Source organism: Melopsittacus undulatus, chromosome 6 (genome assembly GCF_012275295.1).
Source record: "Melopsittacus undulatus isolate bMelUnd1 chromosome 6, bMelUnd1.mat.Z, whole genome shotgun sequence".
Taxonomy (NCBI): Eukaryota; Metazoa; Chordata; class Aves; order Psittaciformes; family Psittaculidae; genus Melopsittacus; species Melopsittacus undulatus.
The window spans coordinates 54,177,768-54,201,217 of record NC_047532.1 but is presented as its reverse complement, the minus strand read 5'-3'; the positions used below and the strand labels follow the sequence as shown (position 1 = coordinate 54,201,217).

At 41.5% G+C, this 23,450-nt stretch overlaps 1 protein-coding gene across 2 annotated transcripts; it reads left to right on the top strand.

The window, feature by feature from the left end:
- Positions 1-58: 58 nt before the first annotated feature.
- MOGAT1 (monoacylglycerol O-acyltransferase 1) lies at positions 59-23,444 on the top strand. Of its 2 annotated transcripts, none has more exons than XM_005150215.3 (6): positions 59-303; positions 10,367-10,545; positions 10,951-11,152; positions 13,764-13,938; positions 18,081-18,280; positions 20,870-23,444. In XM_005150215.3, exons 1-6 carry the CDS (start codon positions 210-212, stop codon positions 21,022-21,024), a joined length of 1,005 nt encoding a protein of 334 aa, XP_005150272.1. In that variant the 5' UTR covers positions 59-209; the 3' UTR covers positions 21,025-23,444. The 2 variants fall into 2 exon arrangements, with proteins under 2 accessions (XP_005150272.1, XP_030906045.1); XM_031050185.2 differs by having other exon boundaries at positions 85-303; positions 10,370-10,545.
- Positions 23,445-23,450: the final 6 nt, after the last annotated feature.

Below are 23,450 nucleotides of genomic sequence, written 5' to 3'. Positions count from 1 at the left end.
CGCTGGGGGGGGGCCGCCTTCTCGTCCCCGCCTGCTGGGGCCGGGCCCAGACCCTGCTGCGGCGGCCGTGGGCAGCGCCGGCGGTAGGAGGGGGCGCGTTCTGCCCTACAGACCGAGGCCGTAGCTGCTGGTGGCAGAGCGGTGCGGCAGCGGGCTGGAGCCGGAGCTGGCCGGTCCCTGCTTCCCCGCGCTGCTCTCCCGCAGTCAGCATGAAGGTCGAGTTTGCCCCCATCAACGTACCCCTAAAGAGGAGGATCCAGACAGTCGCCGTGCTGCAGTGGATCTTCTCCTTTCTTCTGCTGGGTAACAGTCTTCCTCCTTCTTGCCCTAGAGAGAAAAGGGAAAGAATCGGCTTTTTCCTTAACTAGCGTCACCCGTGGGCATCGGTTTGTGTCAACCTGTGGTCCTACGCGAGAGCCATCCCTGGGCGGGCAAGAGCATCGCACTTCTGGACCGGGGGTTCCTCCACTTGAAAACTCTGAATGGCTTTTTCTCTCTTTGGGGGGTCTGTTTCTTCCTATGGGTTCTCTTTCAAATATGATCTTAAAAACTTAGTGACCACATTTTTTCAGTGGGATTCCGACTACGGTTTTTGACAACTAATGACTTTTTATTGAATGCGAGCGTGAAGGCTGGTACATGACTAATGCTGTTTCCATTATGGATTTTGTAAAATAACTTTACATACTGTAGTTCAATAAAATTCTAATTTAACTAGATGATGAAAACTCATAAGAATCAATAGTGAACTGGCTTAAATGCAGCCACTTCCCTAGATTTATGAAAAATATCCTTGCTTGCTTTAAGAAAGTGTTGATTACAATTTTAATTGGTAGATCTTTTCCAGGGATTATTTCTCTCTAGGGAATTTTCTGAATATCTTAATAGACTTATATCACTAAGCACCTGTTCACAGCAGCAAATCTTATTTGCACTGTTGGTTGATTGAACTTGATAAAATGAGTTGCATGATAAGGTAAACTAAGCCTTAACTCTCTGGGACCAGATCCATGGACTGTGTCAATTGGCAAGTAGTTATTGAACAGTCTCTGTGCACAAGACTGTTCTGAGGTATAGAGTAACTGACTACCTGTGCATTACTGGAAATGCTGGAACACTTCATGATCATCTGTGCTTTAGAACTTAAAAAGAATATCTGTGTGTCTTGAAAATAGAGTATTGTTCACATAAGGCTCTGGTGTCTTTCAGAATACTTTTTATTTTTTTAGGCTGTTAGCCCACATAAAAGACTTGGGTGTGTGGGGGAAGCATGAAGAGTACGAAGCACCTTACAGATTTATCCTTACCACTTTGCTGTTTTGTTACCTCTAAATTATATGTGCTTGGACTCCCAACAGTTTGTGTTTGTGGTAACATTGTAAATAGCTGGTGCATGTAATTTTCTGTTATTGAATTACATCCTGGCATATACCATTATTCCAGTCTAATGATAATCCAGTGGCAGTTCACTGGCAGTGGAAGGAAGTAATTTTTTATCCTAGCCTGGTTGCTGACAACACTGCTGCAGAAAATCATGTCCTTCTGCTCTTACTAGAAGAAATTGGACTGCAGAAAGTCCACTCTTGCTGCAGTTAAGAGGGAGAAGACAGCTGTCTTCTGCAGCTGGTGCTGTCTTGGTATAAATGTCAAGGAAAATCAATATGGAAGTGTCTTTTGGCTGGTTACATTCACTATAGTTTAGTGCACATGATCATGAAAAAATCTGTTGCAAGAATGCTTGAACTTTGGTGGACAGGTTGATTCTAATAATAATCATCTGCTTGTGCTTTTATGGGGATGTTTATCTTCAGTGCTATCCAATGTGACCTTGGTATTTTGTAGGTGCATCCTTTCAGTCCTAGGGCAGTCAGGGTGATCTGGCCAGAAAGTTTCACATAGCTCCAGGAAAATGCAGATGCTGAATCCTAAATGACTTAAAAAGTGGAAAATGGGTTGGTTTCTGATGTCTGGATTGCTATTGAGTCTTTGTCTTTCAGCCTTTTTGTGGTCTGCTGAATAGACAAAATACAGAAACATTGTTTATTTGTAAGCTCTTGAAGTCAAAAGCGACACTTTCAAATCATGCAGGGGAGTGCCTCAGTACAAGTGAAATACTGTGTGAATTTGTCACAGGATAGGTTGGAGGGGTAGGTTTTGTTTGGGGGTTGATACATGACTGGAACTCGTTTATGCAAAGCAAGATCTTACATAAATTCAGTCTTATAAAAAAAAATCTGCATGTGAAAACATCCACAGATAACACCATATGATAAGTAATGATTCATATTACAGATAAAAGGATTCTGTTTAGAGCAGTGGAAAAAATAGGGTACTGTCTTAGTTCTTAAAGTTTTACATCTAAGTATGTGATGAGGTACCATAGCTTAATAAAATGGACAGATAGGACTAACAGATAAGATAACTCTAAAAAATTGTGCCCTGAAAGACAAGGGCTGGATTGGTTAATGATGCCCTTTAAGTCTGGGAAGTGACATGTGAAAACATGATTTAGCACATAAACTCAGCTGTAAGGGGAATGTGAGTCTGTTGCAGCTTAGAATCCATAATGTGACTTAAATAGAAGAGTGAAAATCAAGTGCTGATTTTGTCTTCCTGGCTGAGACCCTGAAGAGTGGCTGAGCTTGATGTAAACAGCACATTGTGTTGATGTTTGTCCCTTGCTCTCCGGGCTTGTAATGCTGCTTGGCTTTCTGAGATCATGGAATTGAAGACTGACAATGCCCTCTTGCTTGTTTGACTAAAGTCTACTCAGAGGTTGGCCTGAAATGCATATATTCAGTGGTTGCTGAAGACTGTGAATATCATCATCACTTGTAGAAAGAGTGAATTGGTCAACAAATACTGAACAAATAGCTGCAGCAGCACAGCACAAGCAAGAAAGTTCTGCTGCTTCCTGCATACTGCTGTAGGCTGGGTCTGCACCACAGATATATTGCTTCTGCTGTAGAACATAAGCAGAATAGACATGTCTCTGTCTCCAAAAAGCTGTACAGATGTGCACAGAATTTCATTACATACAAAAGAACCTTTTTAAAATTCTGTGTGTAAGCTCCTGTGTTTCCCTGGTCTGTACTGCAAGCTGCCAAAATTTGCCCCCAAGCAGAAAAGACAACTTTTCACTGTAGCAGTGTTATCCACTTCTGTTATGTAGGGGCATGACACCAGAAGCACAAATAAATTCTGAAATACTGTGATCTGTCTCCAAGAGCTTCTGGAGTAGATGAGGGAAAATTCCCACCCAACAGTTTCCCACCGTGTGCCAGCTGAAACTGCCATATGGTTTTCTATCTTATGTGCTCCAAGTGCAGCAGGCTAAAATAGTTAAAAGTTCCATGAAAAAGAAGAGTGTTGTATGTAGGGTTCCTTCTTTTAAAAGATGACTGGTATCAGCTTGGAGTCTAGAAAATTAAAGCTATGAAAAATGGGAAATGCTAAAACGATGCTGTTTCTCCCTATGTTAAGCAGAAATACAGAACATCTTCAGGCTGAAGCATAATTTCAAGTCATTAGTGTCCCACTGTTGAAATGGGAAATATATGAAGCTCTGCAGTTTCAGAGTACCTGCTTTAGAAAAAGGGCTGAAACAGACAATTTTGATAGATGTAGTTTTATGCATGTAATTGCTGCTGTCAGAGATTCCCCATCTTGGCCAGGGGCTGGCAGTCCTAGGGCAGGTTTGTCCCTTTTCCAAGTTGGTGCAACACTCACGTCATGTATGCTTGTGAAGCTGTGTGCTAACACCTACTTGTGATCAGTCTGTGCTGTTTCACAGCCCAACCCCAGGCAGAAAGTCACCTGGAGAAATGAAATCTCCAAGTGCTGCTGAACTGACTGGGGGTGAGAGCACAGAAGTTGCATCACTCCCATGTTTTTAGTGTAGTTTCCATGATACTTATACAGTTGTCAATATCAGTGAATGAAGTGGATGTACCTGGTGTTTGGCATGAAATCTTTGGTTTTAAGCTTGGAAATATTTTCCTTAAGAACTTTGACTGAGTTAATTTTGCTGTAGTTAATAGTATGTTTGATATCTTCCTGTTACAAACCAGCGTAGGTTTTGTTTCTCTTGCAGTAACTGAGCAGCAATTTCCCCTTGGTATATAGGTGTGCTGCAGGGGTGAGCTGTGCGCCTCAGTACTAAACATCTGTGAGTGAGGTTCATTTGTGTTAGCAGGTGACAGCACCTTTGATTTGGTTTAGGTGCTGCTTTAGTATTTTGTTTGTCTTCCTCTCTAATGTATGCAAATCAAACCACAGCATTTTAGAGAAAACAAAGCTAGAAGGTGAATCTGTGAGCTTCTCATCTGCTAACTTCTGTGTATGTCACGTGAAAAGAGACAGTGGAATTTGAATGTGTACAAAACCAAGTGTGGGACAAAGTAACTTGGGTAGAATGGAAGTGTCTTGGTCCAGACAATGAGAGATGGAAATGAGAGTGAGTTTAACAATCTGACAAGGACACCAGGGTTTAGTTTTGGGACAAAGTGTTAAGGGAGAATGGTGCTTCTTCCTGTGGCTTACTTTCTAGGTCCAGCAACGACACACTGGTCTTCTCCTTACTGGACGCCTAGGAAGTGACTGTTGTGCATACACCTCTGTGTTTATTTGCAAAATACTTAATGATACAAAATCAGTACATAATAAAAGATGTACTTGAATATGCATGAAGCCACAAAATAATATGCTAAAGACTGGTGTATATTAAAGTACATCCTGTCCTCTAGTGATTAAACTTATGTGTATGTAGTGTGTAGGATGAAGCACTTTGTTAATTGATCTTGACTGGAGACAGTTTTGAGTTGTGGATGTGGCTTCCCCAATAGAATAGAAATGATGAAAGATTTGCCACAGGATGAGATATTGCTGCTGGAATAATAAATGACTTGTGTGTTGAGAAAGCAGTTGTCAGTGTAATGAGACAACAAAACATCATTGCACGTTTGGGGAAAAGGTTATCTGGTGCTGGTTTAGTTCATCAGCTGTGGCTGGCTAATTTAAATTGTCTCATTCCTCCTTTTTTTAAGAAAAAAAACCTTCTTAATACCCAAGGAAACTCAGTGAAGCTGTATGAGCCTTTCCTAGCAAGCTGGCTGGTATTGCTACTTGTTTTGTTAGTCTGTTTTTGTCTATCCTTGAAGCTTATTGCTGGCCTATGGGTAGGGATTGATGTGTGATCACAGAGAATAACAGGGTACTTAGTGATGCTTGACCTGACTAGTAACTCTAGGAATGCTACCTCTGTTGCCTGCATTTTATGGAGGGAATTTAACCATGTCTCTATGTTTATTTGTTTGTATCTCTTGAGAATAAGAGAAAAATAGCTGTGCTGTGTCAGGACAGAGGCCCTGGCTTGTCAACCTGTATCTGAACATAACTTGATAGTGGATGCCTAAGGAGAAATAAAAGAAACAGGAAATACATAGACTAAATTTGGCATGCTGTCCTGGGATTTGGTAATCACTAACTTGAAGACTTACTGTTCCCAGACCACACTATCTACAAATCAATAGGTGCCTAATGCTCTGTATCTTGCCAATGGAAGGTCTTCTTGCTTGGTAATTGGAACCAAATTCCAGGGTAAACAAGCCTCTAAACCAAGGGTTTGTATTTGTTATCACAGTAATGTTGAAATGCATCTTCCTTGGTAGAAATGTTCAAATATCCTTGTGACAGAGGCTCCCACCTGTGACCAATAAACTAGCAATGCCCTTTGCTACAGGAGACTGATACTTGTTTAGTAGATGCTGACCTCCTTGTGACCCTGATAAGTCCTGGAGATGGCTATCAAATTCCTGTGGACTTTAATTTTCCAGTTAGTTTAAGTAAATTCTCAGCTTGTTTTTTTGTGGCGAGTGCATATCTGCCATGAATAAATCATGATAGCAAGTTCTGGTGGTCCTGGTGGAAATCTGTATACCAACAGAACTGCATAGATTAGTTGGCTCTAAACAGGATAGTGCTAACATTGACTCTTTTTAAAGAGGCTTTGTGTGTAAAAGCTGCAGAGTATGAACTTGCTTACTGTTGTTTTCGCAGGTTGCCTCCTCTCAGGTGTTGCCTGTTGCCTCAGGTCTTCCTTTGGTGGGACTGTTGGAATCCATTTGCCATATGTGTTATTTCATTAATATTTCTGTCCCTTTCTTTACTATCGTTAAATATTTCCAAAAATTAAGGCTGATTTTTTCTTTTTTTTCTTTCTTTCCATGATTAAAGACTCCACTGAGCAGGGAATATTTTAATAGCAAAATCAACTTATCAGTGGTATCTTAATGGATAATAAAGAGGAGCAGACATTCATTAGGGATGAAAACATCACTGTGTTCTCCTAGTGTGTTCGCTCCAGTGTTCTCTTCCTCAGGCACCCAGCTCAGAGGTACTGCTCTGAAGACTAATGGCAATGAAATGGCAGTTCTGTTGTAGATACATCAGTGTGGTTGTTGCAGTTTATGTCATGTTTCATTCCTGTCCCTACCCTCATGGCTGTGGGTGTAACAAATCAGCTTTTAACCTTGCTTTGTGAATTGGTATGGTCATGTTCTCATAAAGCCCAGAGAAGTACAGCATTAAAAATCACATCTCCACCTGTGTATTTCCTAGAATGCCAGTGGGATAAGGATGTCCTGTTTATCATGTCCTCTATGGCATGAGGTTCACGTTGCTGAACTTTGAAATTCTCTAGCTCATTTAAGACATAGAGCACAATGCGTTTAGAGAAAGCATTGCAGAGGGCATGGAGTAAACAGCAGGAGCTGGCTTGTTGTTCAGACCTGGCATGAGCTGCTGAGCAGTCTGGAGGCTTTGGTGTGCAGTGCTTTGCATGGCTTTATGGGGTACTATGAGAGCCTGTAGTACTGGTTGAATTGAGACAAGCACCCTGCCCACCTGGATACACCTGCACTGACTGGACATGGTTTGCGACCACCCTGAGAATAATGGGAGGCTTTTCTTCTAGTGGACAGTCTTAGAGTTGATGAGCCTTACAATAAATATTACTCAAACATTTATGACTTCTTACTAATTGCAAATGCATTTGCTAGGATTGCCTGTATTTCCTCACTCAGTATGGTGGTTTTCTATTTCCTATCTCTGTGGCATTTAACTATTTTGTGAATTTGGTGCCCACAGCTACGCACTTAGGGCCTATTTAATGAGTGAAACATCAGATGTTCAAATATCATGGGCAGGATGGCTGCCAGTGCTGCTAGCTAACACTGTATGTAATATTTTTCATTGGCTTCTTGCAACAGATGGGTACCCAAATGTTGTAAATGGGAAAATGGAGGAAAAGGGACTTGCCGATGTTGGCTGGCAAACTGGATGTTCAGAGTCCCATGGCAATGATTTGTCTTTTAATTGTTATTTCCTTCTTCCCTCCTCCCCATCCCCTTCCAATACACCATACAAATATTTTCAAAACTCAAGAAAACTCAAGGTCAAGCAAAGAAGTTATGCTTACAGTGTACACTACATCCAAGGAGGCAATGATAAAGTGATGAATTCCAAGTTGTTTGTCTTTTGCCTGGAATTTGCTTATGAATTTAGGTAGAGTAGCTGCCATTTATTTACTCACTGTATTCTTTGAAGGAGAAAACACTGGTTTTGTATTTAATAAGCTTATTGGTTTTGAGTCACCAGTGTTTAACTCACCTTTCAGGCTCTTAATGCATTGAAATAATGAGGTATGGTGAAAGGAATTTGGTTTGCGTGGCTCATTGTGAATGCAGCAATAAATCAGCTTTGCCCTACAAGATGCTGAGCTCCCCTTAGGAAGTGCTGACAGCACACTTATTTCCCCATACCTTATATGCATGCAGGAACGTGTTCTAGCTGAAGCAGAGCAGTGAGCTTGTTGATCTTGTGTATGTTTGTCTGCATAGTATTAGATGCTGCTATCTGGCACTTCTCACTGCTGGTTTAATTAGCTCTCACAGCAAGGATGCTTTGATCCAAACCATTTTTCAGCTATTTGTCTAGGAAACATAGTAAAAAGCCATGTGATTCTGAGCCAACCCCCACCCTGCCCCCCCCCCCCCCCCCAAAAAAAAAATAGGGAATATAAGTTTTTACCATTTTTTTTTGCATAACAACTTGAAATTAATTTATTTATGGCAATTAAAAAAATTCTCATTCAAACTTGGACCGTGAACCTTGACATCCTGTCCAGATCAGCATCCCTAGAAATTGCTATAGTTTCAGCATCTCTTCTTCAAAGAACAGATAATGACTTTCCCTCAAAATATTTGTGCCCTGCATTGAAGTGTTGCTGGTATGGAATTCGCAGTGACTTTTCCTCTGGAGCAGTGGAATTGAGTGTCATCTCTCACCTGTGCAACTTGTCCTGCATTAACAATGTTCCCTAGAACTTGTTGCAGCTTTGGGAGATTTCCACGTTGCTTTTGGAGGTCTGTGAGCCTCAGCTGTGATGTTTTTCTAAAGCTCTTACTGATGTGCTTCTCTGCAAGACCAGGTTTCCTGTTTAAGCAGGAAGCAATGAGGTTCTGTACTGATCATACTGAAGAATGGAGTATCCCTCAGAACAGTAGATTTGATCTCAGTTCTGGTTTTGATTATGGTTGTTGCATTCTCCTTCCTTGGAGCAAATGCAATTCTTGATTTTTTTTCCTGCTCATTTTGTGCTGGAAATAAGAATGTTTACTCCTTTGTTTCCTGCTCACTCTAACCAGAAGCTTTGCTTGCTCTGTCTGGTCCTGGTTTCTGCAGTAGTTCTCACTCACTCCATGACAATATATCCACCTCTACTCTGAAGGCACAGTCAAACTAGGCACAAGGGCAAGTTGGCTGGAGTTCAGAAAAAGTATTCAGGTTGGAGGGAACACAAAAGTGCCCCCAGGCCAAGTTAAGCTCTGAATTTTAGCAGCTTGACACCTCCTTGGTCCAGGAAATCTGCTGTGAGTTTTCCCCAAGTAATCTCTGTTGAATGAAGCTGATCTTCATGAGGATGAGTGAGTTTTACTGTTTTGTCTGTCTGCTTATTTTAAAGTTTTCAATTTGGGTAATATTTACATTGTGTTAACCAAATTATAACCAAGTACTGCTGTTGATTTTCTACTGTACTCTTACGTATTTAGCTCAGTATGTTTCACTGGTTCAACTCCTTTTAGGATGTAACAGGATATTGCGCTCAAGAAAGAAGCCAGTCAGTTGTGCGACACACAAAGTACTATTTCTGCTTTGTAAAATACCACAGAAAAATGCCTGTTTCTCACAACTCTGCCCATTGAGACTTCCAGTCAGGACTGGGTCCTGTTTTGCTTGCCATTGTATAAATACACAGTGCTAAAGCCCTGGCTCCCTTGCAGAACTGGAATTTGGCATCTGCTGAATTACTCTGATCTGTAAGCCTGATGTGTTTTGTTTACAAGACAAGAGCAGGCTGCTGCAGGTTGTGCTGCAGGGTGTACTGCAGTGTAGAGAGCAGCAGGTACTCCTCTATTGTGCTTCAGCCAACTCCTTCCCATAGCTTCACGAGGTGCTGCAAAAGCACAGAGTTCTGCAAGTCCTACAAAGATAAAGTTTCCATAGGAAGTTTTGACGAGTTTTGGGTTTGAGCTCCAGCTTCTTCTGGCTCTTTGAATTGTATGGTTTCTGTGTATTGTTTTTGTAGTAGGATGTTACAGTTAACCTGTGCCTGAAAGTATCAGGACTTATAAAACTGCTGGTGTGTTCCCACAGCAGTGGTGAGCTTCCACTTACATTATGTGTTTAGAGGCTGAAGTGGAATCTCTAATGTTTTGGTCCTGTCTAGTGCATTTCCTTGGCCAGCCACAGCACACTTTTCACAGGGGGTAGAACTATCATCCCTATTTTACTGGTGGAGAAGTTAAGAAACACAAAGAGAATATGTTTGCACAACATCACTCTTCAGAAAAGAGAGCTTTTTGTGGCCTCTTTTCTCCTCTTTCCCAGCTCTCCTCCTTTCTCTTTCTCTCCTTGCTGGCTGGAGCATTGCATCTTTGCTGGCTCTTGCTTTCTGCAATTATTCTGCCTTAGGTAAAACAGATGCTCTCTACCAGACATCAGAGTTCACTCTTACCATGGGGAAAAGATAAACATTGGTCCTCAGCTCATGCTTTTGTTTTGTTAAAGCAAACCATCATCTTAGGCTTATGTGTCCAGTTGTGCAGTAGAGTAAGAAGTACAGACTTGTAGGTGTTTCACCCTCAGTGCAACAACATTCAAACAGTGTGGAATAAGCTAACTTAAATTTGTATGCATTTTAAGTAGCATTCATACTAAAATATCAGGGCTGGGAATTCAAGGTCTCAAAAGGAGACAGGTGTGATTAATGCTTGTCGTGGTTTCCTTTTATTTTTGTCTCTTGTAGCAGAATTTTGCTGTGGATTCTTTGTGATACTGATCCTGGGCAACTTCTGGTTCCTTGCTGTTCTGTACCTGCTGTGGCTGTACGTTGACTGGGAAACGCCATGCACAGGGGGCCGACGGTCGCAGTGGGTGAGAAGTTGGACTGTTTGGAAGTACTTTAGGGAATACTTTCCCATTCAAGTGAGTAAAAGATTCCTCACAGAACTGTATGCATTGTAACAGAAACAGCTTGAATAGCCGTGAGTGTGGGTAAACGTTTAAGACTCATCTTTGGTAAAATTCTAATACTTATGCCAGGGTGAACTTAACTTGTGTTTAAAACATGGGAAGTCTGAGATTTAGTGACAAAAAGAGGCAAGGGCTGATTTTCTATTTGGTCACAGTAGTGCCTTAGCACAGTAAATGCTAAACATGATATCTTGAGACACATCTACTTAAACTTATATCCCTCTGTAATATAGGCCAGTGCTCAGAGGGAAATGAATTGTCATCAGTTCTGTGTCCTGTCAATGTACAATCTCCATACTTGTTTTTGAGAATCCTTCTGAGGTAAGTATTATGTCCTCCACTGTCTCTGTTTTGCAGCTTATAAAAACTTCAGATTTGAATCCAAATCACAACTACTTATTTGGCTTTCACCCTCATGGAGTCCTGGTAGCTGGAGCCTTTGGTAACTTTTGCACAAGTTCAAGTTTCAGCAGTCTATTTCCTGGCATTACTCCGTATCTTCATATCATGCCCATCTGGTTTGGCTGTCCCTTCTTCAGAGAATACATAATGAGTGCTGGTAGGTAAAAGCAGAATGTTTCAGTTGTTCCATATTATAGCTTTTGCTTCAAATGTAGGGTCTATGACTGTACTTAAAAATGGTAATTTCAGAATGATCAGCACTGGTGCTAAATCAAACATCTGCATTATGATAAACTTGCTGCAAAATAATTAGAAAGGCTTTATGAATAGTTTAACAAAATTATATCACTGAACTTTTTTTTTTTTTTTCTTTTTTCTGAAAAAAAACCCCAAACCCAACCCCTGCTGTTTTTTCCTTGAACAGTAGTACTGCATACTAGGAGAGAAGGTCATACTGATTTATACCATTACTTAATCATTGCACTGACACTTGTAAAACAAATTGAGAGTAGTAGTCTCTTACCTGAAGGTCTTAAATCCTACTCATGACAAGTATTAATTACCTACTTCTGACTGAGGTGCCATATTGCATGTTTGTATAATTTTAGTGGAGATATAAACTCTAAAGACAGGAACCTCATGTCTTCTCTGTTCTGAGTACTATTTGTCATAAACTGGTGATATTCATGACTGGTACTGCAGTAATGAAGATAAAAGTAACAATAATGTTTGGGGAACAGAAGATTGTATAATGAAATTAAGACTAGTGTTACCCCCTAGTGACCTTTAACCCAGGTGTTATTTAAATTAATTAAACTACAGCATTTTAGTAAATATGGTCTAGTGCACAAGACTAGGTCTGGGAAACAGAGATCTAGCTCTTATTTCTGACTGCAACATAGAAACTGTGATCTCAGATAAGCTATTTAAAATTTAATTTGTAGAAACATGCCTAGGATGCCATGATGTTCAGATCAATACCAGAATTGCATATATACTTCAACATAAAAGAGAATGCCATTCCATGCAAATGTATTTCTGAGGGGATTCTTTCCAGCTTGCAAAATTAAGGGATTGCCTAACCTGGAAGTCTGCTTTACACTTTGGCATCCTACCCATAGGAACACATATTTATCTGCTAGATGAGAAATAACATGAGTAAAAAGCATGCTAAAGAGTAGTCAGTATTGTAGCTTGTTTTTTACAGGTATGTAGCTGATAAACTGGAGGGGACCTTTGGTATAGCACAAGTTATCGGTCAAATCATAAAACACTTGCAAAACCTTCCATGTTGTAAAAGCCATGCTCCTAGCACATTGTTTCTTCTCCCAGTCCTTTGCTTCCTGTCTCCAAAGCCTGCCGGGCTGCAGTTATTCTCGTCAGGAAAGGCTGTTGCAGTAGTACTGAACTCCAGTGTGAGTGAGGGGGGAATAGTGCTCAGCATGTGGGCTGATATCTCTGCTTCAGCAAGGGAGCAGCATTTGTCCTGGGGAAGGACAGTAGCTCTCTCTTTCTCTTCCAGAGAAAATACATGCTGATGGATGAATGAGTATGACTATCATTATTTGTGACTGTCAGGTCAACTGCATGTTTCAGAGTCACAATGATGACTGTGAAGACATATATGGCAAGTGGAAGTAGCCTTTTACTGAGGTCTGAACTTGCTCCAGTAGCAAGCTGTTCCTCTTGATGGCCAGCTGTCAAAACTAAATCACAGTCATCTTCCCTGGCTTGTGAGATTTTCATAATTCACACTAATGTCTGTCACAGGAAAAAAAGCAAGCATGTAACAGGATATGAAGTCTTTGCTCAGCATCCAAAAGAGCATGCTTTGATACTACCACTGTAAAAACCAGCAACAATGCAAACTAGACTTGATCTCTAAATTGTCATTTAGGGTATAATAATTCAACACAGTGTAAGTAAACATGGCTTCTGGGTAAATGGTGCTACTCCAAATACTTGAAATAAAACTTAGGGCACAGAGGAACTCTGGAGGGGTTAAACAGCATGTCTATTAGAAGGAGGATCTTCCAAAACACCAAGTTCAGAGCAAGGTCTAAGTCAACGTTAAAGGCCTGTATGGAAATGTGCCTCTGATTAGAAAAGTATCAGGATCAGCAGGAGTACCAGGAAAGCTTAATTCATCCCGCTGTTTTAGCCTAAATAGATTAATGAGTGCAGGTACTGGTTACTGGAGAATGATCTGGTACAGTCAGTGGGAATAGTATAAGTGACCATTTTCTGCTGCTTCTGATACTGTTGTGCCATTGCCTTAGATGGAGCTGCTGCTTTATAGCTTTGGAAGCAAAGGGGATCAGCTTGGCACTGTAGAGCTGGGTTTGAGTTAACAAATCCTCTATTCATTCTGTTAAACCCTCTGTGCTTGTGTTTATATGCACCTGTGGTATGGCTTTAGCTGCTGCCTCTTGATGTATCTGACAGTATCTGCTGTCATTCAACTCTTCTGTTCTTGGGACAGCACCTCTCTGAGGGGCAGCTAAGTTGACAGAAGAGCACACTCTTCCCTGAAGATCTTAAAAACTCCTGTGATAGGCAAACAGCATTTAGCTCATCAGTGTGAAGTCAAAGGACTTGGGTAAGATCAAATCTATTGCAGATTAAGGGGGTTGAACCCAAATCTTTGAAACCTGTACTGTGTTGTAATAATTTTGAAATATCATTTAGATAGATAAAATTTTTCTTAAATTCCACTGTACTTGTGCATGAAGATCCAGTGGTCACTCTTACAATGTTTGCTCCTGAAGGCATGGTTTCTGCATCCAAGAAGAGTGTCTCATATGTGCTAAATAACAAAGAAGGCGGCCATGCATCCATCATTGTGATCGGAGGAGCAGAGGAATCTCTGAATGCACGTCCTGGAAGTTTAACATTGAACATCCTCAAGAGGAAGGGCTTTATTAAAATGGCCTTGAAACATGGGTAAGTTTCCCACCTGGGCAGGTATAGTAAGCATGCTTTGAATAAAGATTGATTCTTAAATATACTTCATAGAACAGAATAGAATCATAGAATCCGTTAGGCTGGAAAACACCTTTAAGATTATCAAGTCCAACCCTTAACCCAGCACTGCTAAGTCCACCACTAAACCATATCCCTTAAGTGCCACATCTTAGTATCTCCAGGGATGGCAACACAACCACATTCCTGAGCAGCCTGTTCCAATGCTTGACAACCCTTTCAGTGAAGAAATTTTTCCTGGTATCCAATCTAAACCTCATCTGGAGCTACTTGAGGCCATTTCTTCTTGTCCTATTGCTTGTTACTTGGGATAAGAGACTGACCCCCACCTCACTCCAACCTCGTTTCAAGTGGTTGTAGAGTAATAAGGTCTCCCCTCAGCTTCCTTTTCTCCAGGCTGAACAACTTTCACCAGCTTCGTTGCCCTTCTCTGCACCTGCTCCAGCACCTCAATGTTTCTCTTGCAGTGAGGGCCGCAGAACTGAACACAGGATTTGAGGTGCAGCCTCCCCAGTGCCGAGTACAGGGGGATGATCACTGCCCTAGTCCTGATGCCCACACTGTTGCTCGTACAGGCCAGGATGATCATGGCCTTCTTGGCTGCTTGGGCACAGTCTGGCTCATGTTCAGCCAGCATCGCATTTACTGTGAAAAAATGTGGTTGATTCTATAAATAGAGATGCAAGGAAAATGAATGCTCAGTTTAAAGTGAATTACTTATGTACATTCTCAAACTCATATAATTAGATTTTTAAAAAGGTACTTGTCTAAGAACCTGTAAATGTCTGGCACAGGAGCCGGTCTGTCCATCTAGATCCAGTCTGGGAGTGTTGCAAACTCCCTTTGACTTACCATAACTTGTAAGAAGTAGGTGTTATTAGCATATCTTGTTTTATTTCAGCATATCTTGTTTTGTTTCAGTTGTTTTTTCCACTAGCAAAGAGTAAGAATTATGAAACTGTATTAGTAAACCTTGGCTGTTACTGCTGAGTGGAGCATTTTGTTTTCTGTTTTGTAAATTTAAAATTTGTTATATTAAACTTGTTACATTAAGACAGAATTTTATTATAATTTTGAGCAAATAAAAAAATAGAAGGTTAAGTCTTGTTTTATTAAATCACCGAAAGCTGTAATCTAGGAAGATTTGTTTTCACCTTTATTCTAAAGACTTCTTTTGAAGGTAGTTATTTGCAGAAGTTTCTGGGAATTTTTGATGAAAATCTCAATTTACACTTTACACAGTATAAGCTATTGTGTTTGTTTGGGACTGGTCTAGATGTCTTGTATACTAGAAACATTGGAACAGACAGCTTGTTCTTGCTAAGCTTTCTGAACAGCTTCCAAGAATGTATGTTGGCACGTGAAGCAATGAGGAAAAAAAATAGCAGTTTTGAGAAATAATGTAACAGATTTTTTTAAGCTATTAACTGGAAAAAAGGTGGTCGCCGAGAAGAGGAGCGCTCTGTCCTCACACAGAATGCTAAGGTCTGTTTTTTCGTAGAAACTGCTGTCCAAGATTCCAAGAAGATTTCTTATACATATCACTAGAAGTCTCATAAAGGACCTGTTCTCTGATAGAAAGGAACATTTTAGTCTAATTTGTAGCCAGAAACAATGTTTGTGTCTTTAAATTAGGGCTTCAGTTCCTAAATGAGTCTTTCCTCAATTTCTGCTCAACTGCTCATTAATCCAGTGGGATCCTAAATACTACCAGCAGCTTTTATTTTTTAACCTTAAAGTTTAGAAGAATATTTAGGTGCCTTTTCTATATAGTGTGTCCATAAATATCTGATCTGTCAGATTACAAAGGTTGGTGTTTATCTCTCATCTAAACCGATTGGAATTGAGAAACTAGATACACCTGTGCCTCTCATGGCCTTGATTTCAAAAGCATCCCTTACACACAAGAAGATCAGGAGACTTATAAAACACAGGAATGGTCCACTTCTTTCTGTATTAATTCTTTTTGTTTCCAATGATCGTCCTCTTCTTTCTTAAAGAGGCTTAGTTGTGTAGAGCCCTCCACCAGAGTGATAATGCCTGTCTCTGCCTGGGTGACTTCAAACTACCAGGCTACAAGTCATTTTGGGTCTGAACACTGGCAAGAAAAACTGCTCTTGCATGAAGTGTAGGAGTCCTGACTTTGTTTCTATACAGTGGGGCTGAGAGACAGTACGACTAACAGAGATTTGCAGCACTGTTGGCAGTCCTGAGCTTTTGCCAAAGACTCCGCATCCAGTAATTGCTTCTGGCTTCAACATTTTGTTTCTAACAATTAAGAAAATGTGAAAAAACCTTCCAGCTCACACAGAAATGAAATAGTAAGGGAGGTTTTCAGGATACAGATGAGAAGAACCACCTGCCGTCACTGCCTGCATGTTTCTGGTGATTGTGATCTCCACCATCAAATACCAGGATAGGAAGGGGCAGTGGAGAGACCTGTGCTCTGGCTCCTGTGCTGCCAGCACAGAGAAGCTGTGGTTCCTCAGCTAGGAACTCTTCAAATGTGGTCTGAATATGTTAGCAAAAGTCCTCTGCACTTGTTGAAAAGACACTTTGGTCCGAGGTAGTATAGGTATCTGATATGTAGAAATCCTATGACATGAAGCAAATGATGAATCAGCTAACTTGCTTTTAGTTTCACAATAGTAAGTTACTTATTTCTCTGTCTCAACCTCCTACATAGCGTCTTGCAAAAGCCTTCACCAGGTTAAAACAAATCCCACAGTCTCAGGGTGCTATTGCACCACAAGATATTCCTGTTTGTCTTTAGTGTTATAGTAAAAAGTGGAGTATTTACACAGCCATAGTAGGTACCAGGTTTTCTGATATTTCCTTCACAGGTAGCTGAGTGATATGTGCCCTATTTGAGAAAGAACCTTTGAGCAGACACTAATCAGAATAGTGAGTGGAAATGATAGTCTTTGTGAGTCTTCAGGCTTGAGAACCTGTAGAAGTGGTGGGGTTTTTTTCCCCATATAGGTGAGTTTTGATTGTTCACAGTACTTTCCAGCCAGCTCTGACCTCAGTGCATCCTCCTCAGGTGTTCAGAGTGCTGCAGTAATTCATCCTGACGGTATTATAGCAATGCTGATAGTTTACAGTAAGGATTTTTCAAAGATAGTGTGGGCTGAATGGAGCTCGGGTACAGAAGCTAAGACTTAATTAAAGCAAATAAACAACCTCTGTGTATTTCAGAGATTGCTTAGGAATATGCTACTCTTATTTTCTTTAAACTCTGTAGAATAATATTCAATGAAACTAAGCATTAATCAAAAAGCCTACTGCTGTCATGTTTTTTAATGTAGCAGTAGTTTTTCCTAATGGAGAAAACTGCACTGATTCCATCAGCCTAAGTAATTTTTTTAGGAGCTAGTAAGTGCTTTTCCTCTCAAGCCAGTTCATGAGCTGAATGAGAATTCATTAGGCTATGCAGGAGTCAGAGTGAGTTATAATTCCTGTGGGCAGGATTTGACCTCTGGTAATAATGGATTGAGGCTGGTGTTTTCGAAGAAGCCTGGCGGAAGCAGGATTTCCCTAGGAATTGGACAGCAGAGGAATTTGGCATTGCACCCGTGCCTGTGAGGATGTCTGGGTTTTATCATGGTTTTTGTGCTGAAATCAAGTGCCATTCATTGCTCCGGTCAAAAGGCAGAGAAAAGCCAAGATCTGGTTTTGATGCCACCCAGCTGGAAGCATTATAAGGTTAGCAGTGAGGCTGCTTTGCTTGCCAAGGGAGAAAATGCAGTGGAACAAGGGTGGACTTGCTGGAATAGTGGTGGATAAGATCATACTTGTGATATATACAATTATTAATTTTCATGATTATGAACAGTCATAACAAGTTGTGATGGGTACCAACCAACTAAATACTGCCCAAAAGCTAGTTGTATGCCAATCACTTAATGTTTTAAACCCCAAAACAGCCAAGGCAGCCAAAAAGCAGGTGCATGTCAGAGTCCTGAGTTGAATGCTCAATGGAAGTCTGGAGCTGCCAAAGCTTTCTGTGCTGGTTATTGTGAAGCCATTTCCATGCTGCTGATGTGAAACACAGTGCAAGTGCAGGCTGAAGTGGGGTTCTCAGTGTGTTCTTTGTTTTTCAGGGCTCATCTGGTCCCGGTATTTTCCTTTGGTGAAAATGAACTGTTCAAGCAAGTTGCAAATCCCAAAGGGTCACGGCTGAGAAACGTACAGGAGAAGTTACAAAAGATAATGGGCTTTGCTTTACCCCTGTTTCATGCTAGGGGAATATTTCAGTACAGTTTTGGCTTAATACCTTACAGACAACCTATTAATACTGTTGGTAAGTTTCCTGTGCCTTTTCTAATGCTTTTTCAAATGTTTAGAAATGCATAAGTGTGCTACTAATATCTGTGTAAACTTACAGATCTAAGGGAAGCAACTGGTTGTTGTGCATCTTAAGTATGTGAGGTTTAAAATAAATTTTTTAATTCCTATTCTTCCCCAGTTGAAAGGGGGATTCTTTTTTCCCTTTCCCCTCTAAGGCCCAGGCTAAATCTTATTCATCCTTCAGTTATTCACAGGCTTGAACCCTCAGCAGTCCACAAAGAAACCCAGGGGTTGTCCAGTCTGTACCAGAGGGCTTCCACAGCTCTGAAGAATCTGTCACTGCAGATTCTGGATTTTGCAGTTGTTTTTGTGAGATGCCCAGCACCTTCATTTCTTAGCCCTGCAGAGAAGCAGAAAGAAGCAGCAGTTGGGTATCTCAGCTGATGCAAAGCTACTGGAAGGAGCTGGTACAGCCCTGACCTGCTGCTCACTGGGACAAGGGAACAGAAAGAGAGGAGGGCACCTTGCGGCATCTCTGCCACAGCCCTTCAGCAGGCTGCTGCTTACTTGGCATTGCAGCTTCCTAGGGTGTTTCCTTCCCTTTTGGTTTATCCCAGTGGAAGGATCCATTCCTATTTAGTTGAGAGCATGCATGCCATGTCAACACGCAGTTCGGAAGAGGCTTGTATGTTCTACAACATTTCCTTGGGCTATTCTGAAGCTTAAAATGTCTTTTGAGGCAAATCATCATTGTAATATTTACGCCAAGGGCTTCACCTCCAATGAGGAGATAGCCTGTGGTTGGAACACTGGAGTGCTACAAATCAGCAAGACCACAGTCTTGCAGCAGAACTTGTTACATGATCTCATGAAATGTTTTACGTTTGGTGTTTCTGTTCCCTCATGTTTGAAAGCTATCACCATGTCCCTGCATTCCTTGAGGTAGGGTGGAGGGTCTTGATGTGGATCAACATGGCTTTGAAAGTGTTAACTCAGCTCCTGAAAGCTGCAGAGTCATGTTGAGCTCTACCCAAGCCAGTTAGCCATGCTGATTACATGGCTAGGTATTAGTGAGCTTCCTCCTGGTTCAGAAGCCCTGAATTGCCACTCCTAAAGCAAGGAGATGCAATTCAGCAAAAGCAAGGTTTGTGAAGTCTTGAGTGTTTTGGGCTTGGTGAGTGTTGTATTCCTGTTTTTCCAGAAAATTATTACTGCTTTTCACAAATAGAACAAACTCTAAAATAGCAAATTAATCAGGTTGCTTAAAGCTGCACAGAAAATTTGAAAGATGAGTGTTGTTTCCAATTCCACAAGAAATCTCCACTCTTGGGAGAAGAGACTTGCAGAAAGGGTTGGGGGTGGTTTGGTGTTTCCAGTCATCCTTCTGTATTGAATGCCTCATTGTATTGAATGTATATTGATATCACACCCCCTAAGGTTGGCTTCCCACCCCTTGCCACATAAAGTCTGAATCTCAGCACCCTGTAGGGCCCAAGAGCTGTTGGCAGCAGAAGCTGCAGCAGGAAAGTGCAGAATCAGCCCCTTTGTGGTTCTAGCTAGACTTCCCTTTAGTCAACACCATCCAGTCTGAAGTGGCAACATCTGTTGAAAGCGATTTTCAGATGCCTTTGTAAAAGCTCCTGCAGGGAGGGTGCTTTTGACTCTGCTTTTCTACAGACTTCCTCTGTAATCTCAGTTGGGTCTGTTAAGCTCTCGGTGTCTCCAGTGCAAGAACAGCTGTCAAAATCTGTAGTGACTGAACAGCACAAGGAAGACTGAGATCATGGGAAGCTTCTCTCAGCATATCACAGGCTTTTTAGCTAGAGCTTTATTTGAAGGAGGAGGCTGCCCTTTGGACTTCCATGGCATTACCTCCTATACTGCCTCTTGCTCTCACACCAACAGAGCAGGTAGCAGGCTTTGTGCAGTGCCTGGAGAATGTTTTGGTTGGAATTGTATTTGTGGGCAATGGATGGTTCAGAGGCACCTTACAGGGTCTGAGGGTTTTCATGTGCTCCTGCCCCAAGGCTGAGGTAGCCAACAACACTTCTGGCACTGATGCAGCAGTACCCATTTGGAATAAACTGGAAGATAATCTGTATTTCCTTCAGTCCTGTTGATGTGGCTGTGTGGTTGAGGGCACCATTGTCCTCTTGGGTATGTCCCTCACATTGGATACCTTTACTATTCAGATCAGAACAGGAGATGGTGACAAGGTACATTTTTTAAGTACTATTCTAAACTTGTGGAGTACTACCCTGATTGCAAGACAGCAAGAAAACAGCTCATGGGATTGCATGTTGAAGTGTAAACTGCTCCTGCAAGTTAGCTATTAACCCTCTTCTTGTTTACTCTTCTGCTGCCAACCTGAAATGATGGGGTTTTAAAATGAATTTTATTTGAACTTGAGCAAAAGGAAGTAGAGAACCATACCCAGGACTCAGATTTGTGAAAGGCAGGATCTGGCCCTGGGACCAGAGAATTGTGCTGTGATTCTGCCACCTCACTGGGAGCTGTGGTGGAGCTGTTACAGGAGGGAGAGCAGGTCTGCTTGAAAAGAGATGTCACTGGAGTTAATGCTGCTGTTGTGTTTGATTTACAGTGGGAAGTCCCATCCCTGTGAAACAGAACTTGAACCCTACCACTGAAGAGATTGACCAGTTACATGTATTGTATCTGCAGAAACTAAGAAAGTTATTTGAAGAACACAAAGGAGCCTATGGGATCCCTGAGCATAAATCTCTCATCTTTGAGTAGTACGTTACAATTTGTGATTCCAAATCCCGTGGAAAAAACAGTGTATGCTGAAAGATGTCTTTCTTGCAATCTGTATTTTGCAATCTGTAATTATCCTTGTGTAAGGAATAATTTTAAGAAGGGATTATTAGATGATTTATTGATTTTTATCTTAATCTTTGGGGGGGAGGAAAAATCCTTAGGGTGTGAGCCTTGAACCCAGTACTGTTTTGAGTTGTTCTTTTAGGTTCATCTGTACCAGAAATGCTAGTGAGAGTCTCAACACAGATGTTCTTGCCACCATGGTACATAACCATTGCTTGAGCAGGGGAAATTGCCCCAGCATAACAGAAGTATAAACCCAACAAGTCTTTGGTTAGAAGTGGAGAGACTTTACCAGCATGTATTAAACATAACATCAGATTGTTCTTGAAATATCAGAAAATGATGCTGCTCTTCCATAGAAATGAAGGTGTATGTTTTTAGCAGATGGCTATTACAAGCCATTTACATGTGAATTCAGTAATAAATAGGAGCTTTTGGCCCTAAATGGGGTGTAGACAAGAGTGGTTTGTCCAGGTTACGGAGCAGAGCAAACCTATTTGGAGAACAGTATGTTGAGTTGTCTGTATGCATGTGTATGCTGTGTGGTGGGAAGCCCTGAATGATGTGACTTTTTTGGACAAGCTGTGTTTTGGATTGTCAGTTTGGAAGATGAAGCAGCATAGTTTGGTAGTTCCAGCCTCAGAGGAGGTGGCAGGCACAGGACAGAAGTGTACCAAGGAGACTACTGGGGGAATCATATAAACTTTAGATCTTGTGCACATTAGAAAGGGTCATATCCCAAGCCCTGCCACAGAGGGAAGGGGAGCCCAGCTTGTTCAGTCTAGTTCTGCAGCTTCACCACAGAAGGGGTGTACTTGATATATGCCTCTTTCTTCCCCAGTGATAGATGTAGAAAGCTGTGCTGCACCGTAACTGTGCATGTTTAACATGAGCTAAAAATAAGGATTGTTTCAGCTCTTGGAAGGGCATCTGTCTAGGGAGGTCAAATACAATAGGTTTGATACCTGGGAAGAGGTGTCTAGAGTCCTGAGGACTGCAGTACGTGATGAGCCCTGAGCAGTATGTGATGAGCCCTCAGCCAGCTGTGTGAAATGTTCTTTGGATTTGTTTTTGTGCTGCCTGCCCCAGGAGTAGTAGTGCTGATTACTTATGAAAGAAGAATTTGGAGTCTGTGTCACTGTTCTAGATCATCTGCTCTAATGAGGTATTTCCTCTCATTCTCAGTCTGCTCTCTTCCCACTACCTTGATGATACAGAAGCTCAGGATGTAAATTTTAATGCATGAGTAAAGGGTTCAGTATGGGAAGTAACAATGGATTGTTGTTGATCAGATTAGCCAAAACTTCTAGGGAACTATGTGAATACTGATTCTGGGGCAGTATCTGGTCCAGAGGTTACCCTACAAACAGGCTTACCTCTGAATTCAGTGAGCAAATTATCCGTGGGTTCTGAGTACCATCTGTAACTGGCATAGGTGGAACAAGTAGGGATTGTGTTACTGTGACTACTGAAAACTTTCATTCCTTTGTAACACAGGAAGATGGTGAGAAAAAAAAAGAAACCAAAATCTTTAAGCTACTTAAATGCATCTTGTTGCTCCGTAACTGCTTCATATTGCTTATGATGCCTCTTCCAAACTATGTTTTAACAAATTTTCTAGTGTACCTAGGACTGTTGTAGCATAGAGTATCAGTCTCTTAACCTGATGGGCAAGGTGTCATCAAAAATACTTACCTCTGTGTTAGCATGTGGATTTGTGAAACAGCCCTGCAATACTGAGCCTGAAGGCCAGAACCCTGGAAACCATAGACCCATTGTGGCTAACGCAGGCATCAGTCCTGCCACTGCTGCAGCCACGAGGAGGCTTCCCGTATTTGTTAGAGTAAGCATCAGCACAGTCTTCAGCTGCAGCTCATGCTTGAGAAAGCATGCTTGACTAAGCAGCTAGTAGGAATGGTGATGCCCTCTCCCCAGCTGTGATGAGAAGAATCAGGTAGTGCTCAGATTTCTGGTGGTATGTCCACACTCACTGGGGCCTGCTTTGTCCTGTGTTTCTCTTTGTGGCTTCTGGTGGCACAGACAATCCTAGGGAAGCCAGTCATCTAGAAGCAAGCGAGGTGCTCTGTCTCTGTACCACACACACACTGCCTCCTCCCCAATGTGCTCAAGGTGACACTGCCTGTTCTCTTGAGGGTGAACATTTCTCTGCCAGATTTTGTTTACACAAAGTCAATTCTCAGTAACTTTACTTTTGAACTACAAAGCATATTTTCCACTTTGTAACTTTTTATGGTACCTGTAAAATATGAATGTCTATTGTTTCAGTGACGGCTGTGGCAAGGACGTGTGAGATAATAAACGTTTGTATCAAAGTGTGCTTG

Coding starts and splice junctions, on each gene's coding strand:
- MOGAT1 (XM_005150215.3), top strand. CDS start 210: ATGAAGGTCGAGTTTGCCCCCATCAACGTACCCCTAAAGAGGAGGATC. Junction 304..10,366: donor CTTCTCCTTTCTTCTGCTGG/GTAACAGTCTTC, acceptor TGTCTCTTGTAG/CAGAATTTTGCTGTGGATTC. Junction 11,153..13,763: donor AGAATACATAATGAGTGCTG/GTAGGTAAAAGC, acceptor TTGCTCCTGAAG/GCATGGTTTCTGCATCCAAG.